This window comes from Magallana gigas, chromosome 8 (genome assembly GCF_963853765.1).
Source record: "Magallana gigas chromosome 8, xbMagGiga1.1, whole genome shotgun sequence".
NCBI classification, from domain to species: domain Eukaryota; kingdom Metazoa; phylum Mollusca; class Bivalvia; order Ostreida; family Ostreidae; genus Magallana; species Magallana gigas.
Window position 1 is genome coordinate 2,378,356 of NC_088860.1, and position 12,934 is coordinate 2,391,289.

The following is a 12,934-nucleotide window of genomic DNA, read 5'->3' on the forward strand; positions in this document are numbered from 1 at the left end:
AAAAGGAGATGAAGGAACAGGAAAGGAGATGGACGAGGAGGATGAGAGGAGATGCAAAAGAAGGAGATGCAGGAGGTGAAAGAGGAGATGCAGGAGGAGGTGGAGATGCAGGAGGAAGAGAAGGAGCTGGAGATGCAGGAGAAGGAGGAGAAGAAAGAAGAGATGCAGGAGGAGATGCAGGAGGAGGAGGAGGAGGAGGTGCAGTATGGGGAGGAAGTATAGTGCATGCAGAGTAGGAAAAGATAAAAACATCCCAGGATATACAGGAGAGAAATGAGAATAAGCTGAAAGGGAAGATGCTGGAGAAAGAGTTTTAGGAGGAGGAGGAAGGAGAGAAGGTGGAAGAATAAGAGCGAATGAGAAAAATTAGAAAAAAGAAGCCCATGCTGCAAGCCTGAAAAGAATAAAGAAATGCATAAAATTAAAATGCAGGATGACAAGTAGGAAGAACAAAGGTAGGAATGATGCTAAAGAAGGAAGAAGAATAAGTACTAGGGGAGGAGAACGTGAAAAAATGCAGGAGGAGGAGGAGCTTCAAACAATGGATAAAAATAGAAAAAGAGACAAACATTGTTAGGGAGATTTGCAAATAGATCAGATGAAACTAATTTAAACTATGTACATATACGTTATTTCTTTTCTTTTTCTTGGGGGGAGGGGGAGGTGCAGAAATACTGGGGGGTTTTCCATTTATTCCAAAATCCAAGCATAACAAATTTTAATTAGTTATAAGATCAATCTAAATTCTCAATTCATCATATGTTTCATCAATTTAAAGCGCTTTATTAGGAGCTAGCTCAGTGTTCAAATCGTCCAATAAATAAGGTGAGACGAATAAATGACGTACGACTTTACCAAAATACATCGAAATTGTCATATCCGGTTTGTAAAGCAATTTGTGTTATTGTTTGTCAAAGTGCAATATATTCTATTCAGATGACCTTCTAGAAGAATGAACTGGCAATGTCGAGGTGCCAGAGGAAGTGGATAGTCACAGGCGTGGCCATCGCTGTAACCACCACCTTTCTCTTCATTGTCTACACAAACAACACATACCAATCTAATGGCACCAACAATTTGCTTTACAAATACGTGCAAACGTACAAAAACGGGGAACTGATACCTAACAATTTTGCTCCTTATGTTATCAATCGTGAATACACGCTGGACCTCGAGGATGAGGATGTGATCGTGTTTCTACACATACAGAAGACCGGCGGTAGTACCTTTGGGAGACACCTGGTGAGGAACCTGGACACAGGCCTGGGCAAACCATGTAACTGTGTGAAGGGGGTGAAGCGCTGCGAGTGTCTGACCCCCAAGAAAACTCTATGGTTATTTAGTCGCTACTCCACGGGATGGGTGTGTGGTCTTCACGCAGACTGGACAGAGTTGAAGAGTTGTGTGGAAGAACAGATGGACAAAAAAGAGAACATGCATCGGAAGAGAAAGTATGATGAGCTTTCTGTTATACAAGTTTCTTGATTCTAACTTACCATTTATAACTTACCATTTATAAAGCTTTCAATTAATTTTACTGAATACATGATTAGATCAGGCTAAACTTTGCTAGGTAAATAGGTCTATACAAAAGAGTTTTTAGGAAAGGAATAATTAACAATTTTCATGTGTCATGTGTAAAACAATGTAAAATATGGAAAGTATAGCTATTGCATATTTAGTTAGGCCTTCCACCATGATCATGATCGTTAATCTATTGGGTTGATTTCTAAAATCCTCTGGAATTGCAACAGGATTAAAACCAGCAATGCTTGCATTACTGGTGTAGTAGTTGGGGTTATAAGAACCATTGATATTGGCCCAGATAGCTCAGTGGTAGAGCTCCTGACTAGAGTAACAGGGGTCCCGGGTTTGATTTCGGGTCCAGCCTTATTCACACAGAGTATGGATGGTGCTATTGGTCTTAATATTTTTCAAGCAATAGGAACATATAGCTAAAATTCCTGGCGAGGTGAACTTGTGTTTCTTCTTCTGGATCAATTTAGGGTTCCTCCTTTCTATTTATTACACTATTATCAAGCTCCTTAGACAAATATCCATATATATATTTACATTTTCCAGTGTATTTGCCTGTAATAACACTACGTATCCATTTTGTACTATATAACTCATAAAGCCAAATTGAGGCGCCAGCGCTGCAGGGTTTGCTTATTTATATTTAAATATTTAATCGTACAATGGTTTTAAATTATATAAATATAAGTAATAAGGAATCATTCTTTGAATATTATGGAAATTGAATATTATTGGAAATAAACTATTATTATTATTATATTATGAGGTGATTATTTCGGTCGGGGCGTGATCCAATCTATCATAAAGCCCTTCAGGCTTTTTTGGATTTGATCACACCCCGACCGAAATTATCACCTCATAAATAATACTCAAAGAATGATTCCTCATTCCTTATTTATTTAGCCCAATCATTGTAACAACATCAGTGATTACATTATCATTTATGTTTTTTACATGTTGTTAAATCAGGTACAGAGGTGAAGGTCATGGTGTGACATTTCTGGCCTGGATCTGTCAGGGTTTTTGTTTCAGTAAGCTCATAATAAAACAGCACACCACCTTAAGTAAACATATGATGATTGACTAGTATTCTAAAAACACTTCTATTTCAAAATGTTTGCATACTGTATAGGGAAATATTGGCCCCCATTTTAATTTATCCTTTCGCCTTCGTTATCAGATTCTGAAGATAAATTTAAGGCAGGGTGAATTTCAATGTCTCAGATTATCTTTCATGAAACACAACCATGTATTGGCGAATTCATGATGGGGCGAAACTGTTTGCAAGTGAAGAATGGCAAAATTATATGGGGTGAAAATAACCCTGTATACAGTATATAAATATGTATGGTAAAAAAGACATCTAAAAGTGTGGGAGTAAAAAATGTGGAAGATTTGATTAGGACATTTTATTTCTCATGACTCTGTCTAATATGTATGCTAGGTATTTTTGAATCATGAAGATCAAAAGCTATTGTTTCACAGCATGTTATTTCTTTGCCAAACTGATAGGATCAACTTAGTACATGTACCGTATAACTTAATTCACTTGAATGAAGCATATTTTTATTTCTTACTGCATACTTGACTTTGCAGTACACTCCAGAAGTGTCTGACGATTAAAATTGACATTTTCTGTACATGGTACATCATTAGTTCTGAAATAAATACAGTGTATCCGTATGAACTGGAGGCGTTGACTAGAGGTCACATTGTCTGTTTTGAGAGGAAACTGAATTTAGAGCTCTATTTCAAAATTTATGATAGTTCGTTTATGTTTTTTCTGCACTATACAAACCACACAGATTGAGTTATTTGAATATTCTGTAATAAATACTGGTAGTTTTACAGTGGATTTTCTCATGTTTTTTGAGAGAATTTTTTTTTATCCCCATAACATAAAAATGACATTAAAGGAGCACTGTACAATGTACCGGTATATGAAAATTATCACTGATGAAAAGTCACTATGGTTAAAACAGTCTTACATTTCCAAATTGAAAAATGAATTTCACAATAGAAATGATGAATTCTTATAAGTTTTTTAGACTAAACACATTGATACTTTATGCGTTGTTCAAGTCGAACATGTTCTGTGAGGAAATAGTAAATACTTAGTGGTGTGTTCAAAAACTGATACTAGACTGTAGTATTTTCACCACAGGCGTAATTCAAATTTTATTACATACACATGATGCAAGAGAGAGAATGTTTTTATGCCAAGTAAGGACTGACTTCACTTGACATTTCACATGAATTGTAAGTTGGTGTTCAGAAGTGCCTGCATTATCAGTGAGATTGGAGTGGCTCTTAGTGAATTGTAAATGGTGTAAAAGACAGAGTGTATTATAAGTTATCATTGTTATCACAGGAAACTGCTCAGACCGATTCCCCTGATCCTCCCACTCTCATGCTCAGTGGACGAGCTTTCACTTTGAAGCCGACACTAAGGCTCTACAGACAGAAGTGAATTTATTAGCAAATCAACATTATCTCTCTCTTATCTCTGAATGCTGGGAACATGTCCCTTGTAGTACAGTAATTGAACTAACTAATGTTTTTGGTAACTGCTGCAGAAACAAAAAGGGGTTTAAGTTTACAATCCATGTTAATATTAACAGGCATAACAAAGTTCCCAAGATTTGGCCTTAGGAGGAACTTAATCCATTTGGTATTGTAATTTTCTGAATCAGATATAATTATAGGACCAAGTATTTCAAATGTCAGATATTGTATAATATCTTACCACCTGCAAATTGTCAGGAAATTATTGGCTAAAAGCAGTCATGTGGAGACCATGTAAATTCCATGCACAGTCAGTACGAAATATATCTCCCCTTGAGCATTATGGGGTCATTCTTAGAGTATTATGATGTCATGTTTTTTACCCTAATCAACGCTTATAAAACCTTACTTTTTACTGTTGTTATTCATAACTTGCCATTTATATAAGGCAGTTGGTAAGATATATTCGTTACATGGTTTGTAGTTGACCTGATATGGTTTATGCGTGGTCAGTAAATTCCATATTAGGTCAACTACAAACCATGTAACTAATACATGTAGTATCCTCCAGATATTAGAACATCCATTTATTTAATAAGTCTGAAATATTTACGTTTCCAGATATCATGTTCTTGGATATCATTTCATCCAAATATTTGATACATGCATTGTTATCTCTTTATATCATTATATCCTGTATTTGATATAATTATAATATTGATATATCTTCCTGTTTTCATTATGACCATATGTTTAATCAGTCTAAAATTTTAGTATCTTACACATATCGTTACAACCATACATTTTACCAGTCTTTTATTTTGATATCTTCCAGATATTATTAAAACGATCATAATTTTGATCAGTCTGATATTTGATATCTTCCAGATTTTATTTATCCATGTATTCAATATATTTGATATTTTTAGTACATGTATCTTTCAGTATTCTTTATGACCGTATGTTTAATCAGTCTAATATTGTAATATCTTCCAGATATCATTATGTGTCCATCCTCCGTGACCCTGTGAGTAGGTACTTGAGCGAGTGGAAGCATGTTCGTCGTGGTGCTACATGGAAGACGGCCAGGCTCTACTGTAATGGACGACAGGCCACGCTGAAGGAGGTTCCGTTTTGTTATGAGTCGGAGAACTGGCAAGGAGTGACGCTGAATGAGTTCTTAAAGTGTCCTTTCAATCTGGCCAACAACCGCCAGACGCGAATGTTAGCCAACTTGAGTAAAGTAAACTGTTACAACAGCACGGGGATGTCAGAGGAAGAACGCAACGCTATGATGTTAGAAAGTGCCAAAGAAAACTTACGAAATCTCTCGTTTTTTGGTTTGACTGAGTATCAAGTGGAGACTCAGAAATTGTTTGAGCATGTCTTTCATATACAGTTCATAAAAGATTTCTATCAGCTGAACGAGACCCACAGTATGAAGACTAGACCAACCTCCGAGCAATGGAAGAAGGTCATTGAACTAAACACGCTGGACATTGCCCTGTATCAGTACGCCAAAGATCTCTTCCTGCAGCGAGTCAAGGCTATGAACGAGGAACTCAACGACAAGTCCCTCTTCCCAGAGTAGAAGATCGTGTAGATAATTGTCGCTTAAATGTTTTTGTATAGAAGACAGCGAGGTTGTAATTATTGGCTTACTGCTGTGATGTGGCCGGGGCATTACCGAGACCCTGGTCACCAAGATAGAGCTAAAGCGCCAAAAAACCTTGACTTTTACAGTAGATTGACTTATTATTGAGATTGTTCATGCATTTGATCAATTCTGCCAAAATTTTGAACTAAAAACAAAGTAATTTATCATTTTTTAGGTATTCACAACTGTTGAAAATAACAGTCAACCTATAGCTAGAATTTACTAGACAAATATTAAAACATGAAAAAAAACAAAGGAAAATTTTATTTTTATATTACTCGGTTAATGTAACATACTGGTACATTTTCAATTTATTTTTGGACAAGTTTTTTTTTAAATTTTAAGTTCTTTTTACTTGATTCTTTTAAAGAGCGAGGGACATGAAAACGTTTTTATAAAATCTCTTAAAAGCATCTGCAATTTATAATTTTACGAGACAGTGATTTTTAATGGATTGTTAAACAATGAACGGATTTACTTCTGGTTATATAAAAGAGTCTTGCTGTTTTGTCCCAATCTCATGAACTTTTTAAAATCTGTAATAGCTATGAAAACATGTTTGCAAAGTTTGTATGTTATCTAATAGTGAAGCTTGTTTTACATATGTAATTAGTTTTATGTGTAAATTTTTATTATCTGATTGGAAGAGATTTTTGCTTGCCATAGTATTGTTTTCATGTGATATGTATATTTCTACAAGTTTAGTGTGAACATAAGCTTTTAAACATGTTGTTTACCATGAGCCACTATTTTGCTTAGAACATCAGTAGATTATTTTATCTATCATAAAACTTACAGGTTATGTGTTCATACTTGATGCACTTAGTTTTATTATGGCTTTTTTTAGTGGGCTGATTTTAAACGGAGATTTTATTATGACGTTAGTGACAATGGTGTTGATATGTAATAAGTGTATTAGCTTGTAAATGTGCGATTTTAAAATATGAATTATTGATTGTGAGAGTGCTCCACCCTCTATAGTGTAGCATCAGTAATTACAAGAGGTTGGGGGGGGGGGGGTAGGTAACCCAAATCATATCTTGACTGCCAGACCTCCGTTAGGACAGTGATTTCTTGTTTTGTCTAGATGTTAATTAACTTAATAAATTAGCAGTCAAATGAGGGGCCAGTCATTGATGGGGCGCTTGGATTACGTCAGAAAGTCATGGACTCATGGCAATACACATCAGTTGTATCTTTATAAGTTATGGGTGATGTTTTATCCAAAATTAAACATATCAAAATTTTGTGGGAGATATACTTTGGATTGCATTGAGTTGATATAAGGGGGTAAAAAAGGCATCATACACATAAACTATGATATAATTTGAAGAGATGTGTATATACAAAGTAATATATACGTGTATATAACAAACCTGTGATTGAGAATGATCTGACATTATTGAGATTAGAGAGAGAGAATGAGAGAGGGTCATGAATGAAGTCAGAGAGGAGGAATTTAAGGCATTAGTTGAGGAGACATTAGAAATGGCCTCTATTCTACATTATATTTACCTTCATCTTCGCTAGCCAAAGGGTTTACAATCCACTCTGCTCCTCTAGAGTGGTCGTAAACCCTTGGCTTTCGAAGATGAAGCAAACACAAGAAAACTGAATTGCAGATTCACTTTATATGGTGGCATATCTCCCTCTGTGAATTGGGATCTCAGATTTATACGATAAAGCAGGGACCATGACACTTCATCAGTCATTGCTGCTTTGTTTTTTTATCCTACAGACCTTTCTTAAGGGGACAAGAAAATTCATTTTAGTTTTACTTTTCATTTGTGTGTAATTTTTGATACATTTTTAATATATGCATATTCCACATTGTTTAGGTGCTTTCAAATAATTTGTAACGACAGTTTACTGCTGCTTGCATCAAAGAGCAATACAACCTACACATGTACAGTCAGGGGCTATATATCATTATCATTAGACTTGGTGGTCAGTCAATTTGTAAGATTTTTTTAAGGTTATCATATTCAATACTGAAAGAAATTTGTTTTATATATACCGGTGAGTGAATTCAGGTTGTTTTATTCATGTAAAATTGAACAAACTTTGTGAAGTCAGTAAATGTCAGCATGATTTATTTCTAATACGTAGAAATAAGTACATGTACTGTAAATTCCTAATTAAACGCGAGGAATTAATATCCACGTAAAATCGTGAGAAGCATCCTTCACGGATTTTAAATCTCGCCATTATTTTCTGAGAGTTGAAAACTAAAAGAAATAAGTAGAAAAGTTCAGCGTTCGCCATTTTATATTCTCGCAATGTGATACAAACCAGTGGGATCGCGGAATTAAGTGCTCGCATAATATAAGGAATTTACAGTATTATAGCACTTTTTTCTATGTAGAAATAAGAACATGTATTGTAAACGTTAAGGAGGTTGAATAGCAGTGGTTATATTTTTGGACCTTATCAATCTCCATCAGATGAAGAGCTTTGTGTGAAGATATAGAAAAATATTTAAATTTAAAAACTGATTTTTGGGGGAATTGTAGTTTACTAAATAATTGTGTATGGCTTTATATTAATAATTCTTTAAAGTTTTAAGGTAGATCTGATGGTTAATGTTGACCATCCAGCCTCCTTAATGTTGTACTTCAGAAGAAATTACACAAGTCGAGGAACGGTAAAACTAAATCTGTTACTGTAGATTCTTAATTTAAAAACGAAAACATTATTCCGTGCTATAACTGTTGTGCATTTAATAAATCTCAAGAACATAAAATCTCAAACGCCAAATTTTTTGTCATAGTTTCATTTGGTTTACATATCCTTAAAAAATAAAAGGGAGATTTTAAAATTTGAAATGCTACTAGTACATGTATGTGCTTCTTGCGATTTTACACAGATATTAATTAGGAATCTGCAGTAAATGATACGTTGATTCATGCTTCCTCTCACTGCTTGTTATGACATTTTGTTTATACATGTATACTGTGTCAGTATAATAACCAATGTTCATTTACTATGTTAGTATAAATAGGTGCTTTGGTTTGACCCACATGGGAATTTGTACTTCTTCAATGTTAAGGGCATTGTCATGTGTCGTATTGCTTTGAATACTGTAAACCATCCCATTATTTGCGACAACTTCATTTTGTGATCTACTGGAGAAAAAACTGGTTTGAGCAGACTTATTTCAAGAATTAAGATATAGAGAATCTGGAAATTAAAAGACCAGGGAAATTTGATGACTTGCACTCAGCAAGAAAAATTCACATCAACGATGTATTTTGCAATAAATTTTTCCCACATGAATAAAAGTTGGCTTAGAGTATTACAAAAAAAATTGTCCTTGGGGTCCTTGTTCCATTTCCCAGCCAGTTTTAAATATAATGATGTTCACTGCTGTAGCGGTTTATGTAGTCGTTTGCTTCTGTTGGAGCTATAATTAGCATCAAGCCACCATTTTAACTTACATGAAAAAATATTTATACATATGGAGTACTGTACAACCAACAGCTGAAGCCAAAAAACATCTGTCAGTATTACACAGCTGTTGTCGCTGTATACAACATCCAATGTTTATTTTAATTTTATTGTTTTTTACAGATGTAAGGTTGTTAAAAGTAATGCATTGATTTTATTTCGATTGAATCTTGAAGTAACTTCCCTTAAACATATTACCGGTATGTAAAACTGTTGTCACAGTTTGTTGGTTGGTTAATTTATTGTATATTAACATCAATACATGTAGATAATGCTACATTAACATTGTTCCTTAAGATATTGATGAATAAAATATAAAATGAGCAACAAATTATCTCCTGGTTTTCTGCTTGAGAAAGATGACCCGTGTTCAGGTTCTATACATACCAATAGTCTCCACCTGGTATCACCTGTGTTTCTGTTTGAGATGAAGATAACAAGATGTTTTATGATTGCCTAATGTTGCTCAGGTGAGCAATGTGACCTATGGACCTCTTGTTTTGTTTGAGATGAAGATGACCAGTATACAGAGTGGTGGTACATTTGTATTTTGTTCTGTACACATAATATATACCTGGTCCCACCATCACCTACTTTCCTCAAGTCTGACATTTTACCTCAAGTTTATGCGCTTTTCTTTCAGGCATTTTGGTTGAGGACTGAGTTGAATGATTTGAATATTTTGGTGACTGCAGGCCTGTTATCTCAGCAAGATTTGTCAAGAGTGAAAAATTTTGCCTGATGAGATGTCCGTCAAAATTTTTCAGTCTCAACAAATCTCGCTGAGATTACATGGCCTGGTACCAGGTAATACATGTACCGTACGTGGTCTCCTCAATAATTGATCTCATAAATCTACATGGAATATCAGAATTGACAGTTTAATGGATGGCTAAATTCATGGACAAAGGTCGTGATAAGATGTGTCGCATGTATTTTACTGCAATGAATATTCAATTTGAAATTCATGGATTTTGTCATCAACAAAATCCACAATAATTATTATTCAATGAATTTTGATTACTAGTTGACCCCAGTTTGTCCTGTGGTACAATTTTTGGATTTAAAGCAGCGATCACTGTTGTACATATATATATATATATATACATGGTTATTTCTGTAACTACAGTAAAATCACGCTTGACCTGTATCATTGGTTAACCCCCTACCCCACCCCCGTTCTCAAAGACGGTAAAAGAGACTAGTGTTAACAATTCATACCACGGTAAAACACGCTTAAAACGAAGTGCCAGGGATGGGCGATTTTTCTTTGTTATAAGCGTACTTACATTTGTCAAGTTAACAACATGTAATAAAGCCACTGGGAATGTAGAACCATTTTAACAAGAGCTTGGACTTTGGGTAGTTGTGTCAAACAGCAATGTGATGTAGGCCTGTCTATTTCTGCATGCAGTGATGGCCACTCGGCTATGGCTCATTGAAATCAACAAGATTTGTCTGGCTTTTGAGATAAGACTACGCAATCCGTGCATATTTCGCTTGAAACCGCGTCATTTTAAACTTGTTTTGATGCAAGAAATAGATAGCTATGCCCTACTGAAAGTCCAAGGTTTTGTTAAAATGGTTTTAAATCACTTCGCTGTGACTGTCATTTCATTATAAGTGTGTTCGCTATTACCATGTTTTACTGTAGATGTACAGTGATAGTTGATTATATATTACTGGAGTAGCTTTTCTTCATCAAAAATCATTGCTGTATTAAATACAGAACAACAAACTCAAATGTAAGATTCTATCAATTTTACTTTCATAATTTTAGAAATAATGAAATCTCCATAACAACTGACATATATTCTATATATATCTCACTGGAAACAGGAACAATGCAATAAATAATTCTACAATAAAAATACACATATAACAGTTTGATAAAAACTCCTAAAATGGAATGGTTCTAAGTTTTGAAGCAAACACCCTTGGGTTTTTGGACAAAGCTTAATTTGGTTTTTTTTTTTACCATGCTGAAAAATTGAGCCAATAAAAATAAAAGTGCTTGTCTTTGCAACAAAATAATTCATCCAAAAATAATGGCCCGATTTTTATTTAGAAAGATAAGAGCAAAACAGGATGAAACAAAAATAAATTCCCCCAAAGATCGATTTTATAAAAATAGTCACTTCATCGTAATCTTCCTCATGATAAATATAGATGTCCAACCTTCACGGAAAATAAAAAAGTTGATAACTACATGTATATTAAAAAAAAAAAGTATTAACAACCATAATATAATCATAGAAAAGATATGCAATAATTTTTTACACAGCAAATTAGCAAAAGTAGAATATGTAATTTGTAGTAAATATATATAAAATTCAATCGTATAATTTCTTCAGCAACCATTTTTGAAATTTCATGGCACTTTTTTCAAACTCCATCATTAAATAAGATTTCACTATGGCTTTTTTAATCTATTTCTGTGTTAAGCTGTCTGTCTATTTGTCAATCTGTCTGTCTGTATGTCTGTCTGTCTCTCTTTCTGTCTGTGTATTTTTATCGCAAGACTTACGGCCATAAACATAATTGTCACCTGTCGTTTGTTTTGCTGCTACAAGCACTTAATTACTAGGTATATATAATATATCACAGAAAAAGGACACGATAATGCATAGTCTCAGGAAAACAATACACTTCAGGCCTAACTCTACCCAGCACAGAAACTGACAGCAGCAAGTACAGTATAATGCATAGTACTACAGCAGAGAATGGTAAGCTCTACGTAACCAAGGATACACTGGGGCAGAAATGCGTTAGAATGCGTCAAGATTCCATACTGTTGACCAAGTGGTAAAGGTGGCCTGCAGAGCAACATGAACAAAGACACACAGGCACAAAATGCCACAGATTTCTTATAAAGTAGACAAACAGGCATAAGATGATTTCACATTACATTCAGTGTCAATAACATTCATAAAATCTGCTATCTAAACAATCAATAATGTATAACATTGGTTATCTTAACAGAGGTAAAATTCTATAAATAAATAAATCGTGGAATGCTGTTTATATGATGAAAATAAGATAAACAATAGGAAGGACTTCCTTCCAAACAGACATGAGATTAATAAGATTATCTCCATCCATAACAGCAAGAGATTATTGCAGACAAAAATTGTAAGACTAGAAGAACAAGAGGCTCCCCATTCAATCTCCATGGAAACTGGAGATCAAACGCAGCCTCCTTATAAATGTCACTCAGATCCTCGACAACCCGGGTCCTCCCAACTCACAAACAGCAGCTCTATTGTGGATAAATCAAAGACTTGGTTTATAAACATAATTGTTTGTATATAAAAACATGGTTGATCCAAAGCACAGGAATGCTCCAAGCTACAGGAATGTTCCATTATTCTATGAATATTTCATAGGTCAAGGAATGTTTTTAAAGTTAAATAAAAGTTCTCTGATTAGAGCCAAGCTCCAGAAATGTTGCTGTTTCAAGAAGCCAGCTCACATTGCTTCACAAACTACAGGGAAGTTAATAAAGAAAATCATGGTTGTATTGAGAGACCGCTGTTGCCAAGCATATCCAAGGGCAGCAACTTCTGTCAGACTGTGGATTCATCGACAGGACTAGCAGTGTATACACTGGTTAGACTTGATTTGTAGTCGTGGGGACTCGAATCTGTAAAAGAAATTCAATAACTTAAAAATCATACATATTTATTTATATAACTAAACAGTCATGGATTTTTTTTAAAGGTAAAAGTTTAATAGTACCGGTACTTTGTTTTCATCCATATCATTTGAATACCAATTTTCATGATTTTG

General features: G+C 34.5%; 2 protein-coding genes across 6 annotated transcripts in view; one reads left to right on the forward strand and one right to left on the reverse strand.

The window, feature by feature from the left end:
* Positions 1-861: 861 nt before the first annotated feature.
* On the forward strand, positions 862-9,476 carry LOC105338479 (heparan-sulfate 6-O-sulfotransferase 2). Its single transcript, XM_034471954.2, has 2 exons — positions 862-1,451; positions 5,038-9,476. Exons 1-2 carry the CDS (start codon positions 964-966, stop codon positions 5,630-5,632), a joined length of 1,083 nt encoding a protein of 360 aa, XP_034327845.2. The 5' UTR covers positions 862-963; the 3' UTR covers positions 5,633-9,476.
* Positions 9,477-10,891: 1,415 nt separating this feature from the next.
* The window catches only part of LOC105338475 (guanine nucleotide exchange factor DBS), a 32,515-nt gene continuing 30,472 nt past the window's right edge, over positions 10,892-12,934 (reverse strand). For all 5 annotated transcript variants that reach the window (XM_034471952.2, XM_034471950.2, XM_034471949.2 and 2 more), the window contains exon 26: positions 10,892-12,788. In XM_034471952.2, the coding sequence (XP_034327843.2) occupies positions 12,712-12,788 (77 nt within the window). In that variant the 3' untranslated portion in view covers positions 10,892-12,711. The remainder of the gene's footprint in view (positions 12,789-12,934) is intronic.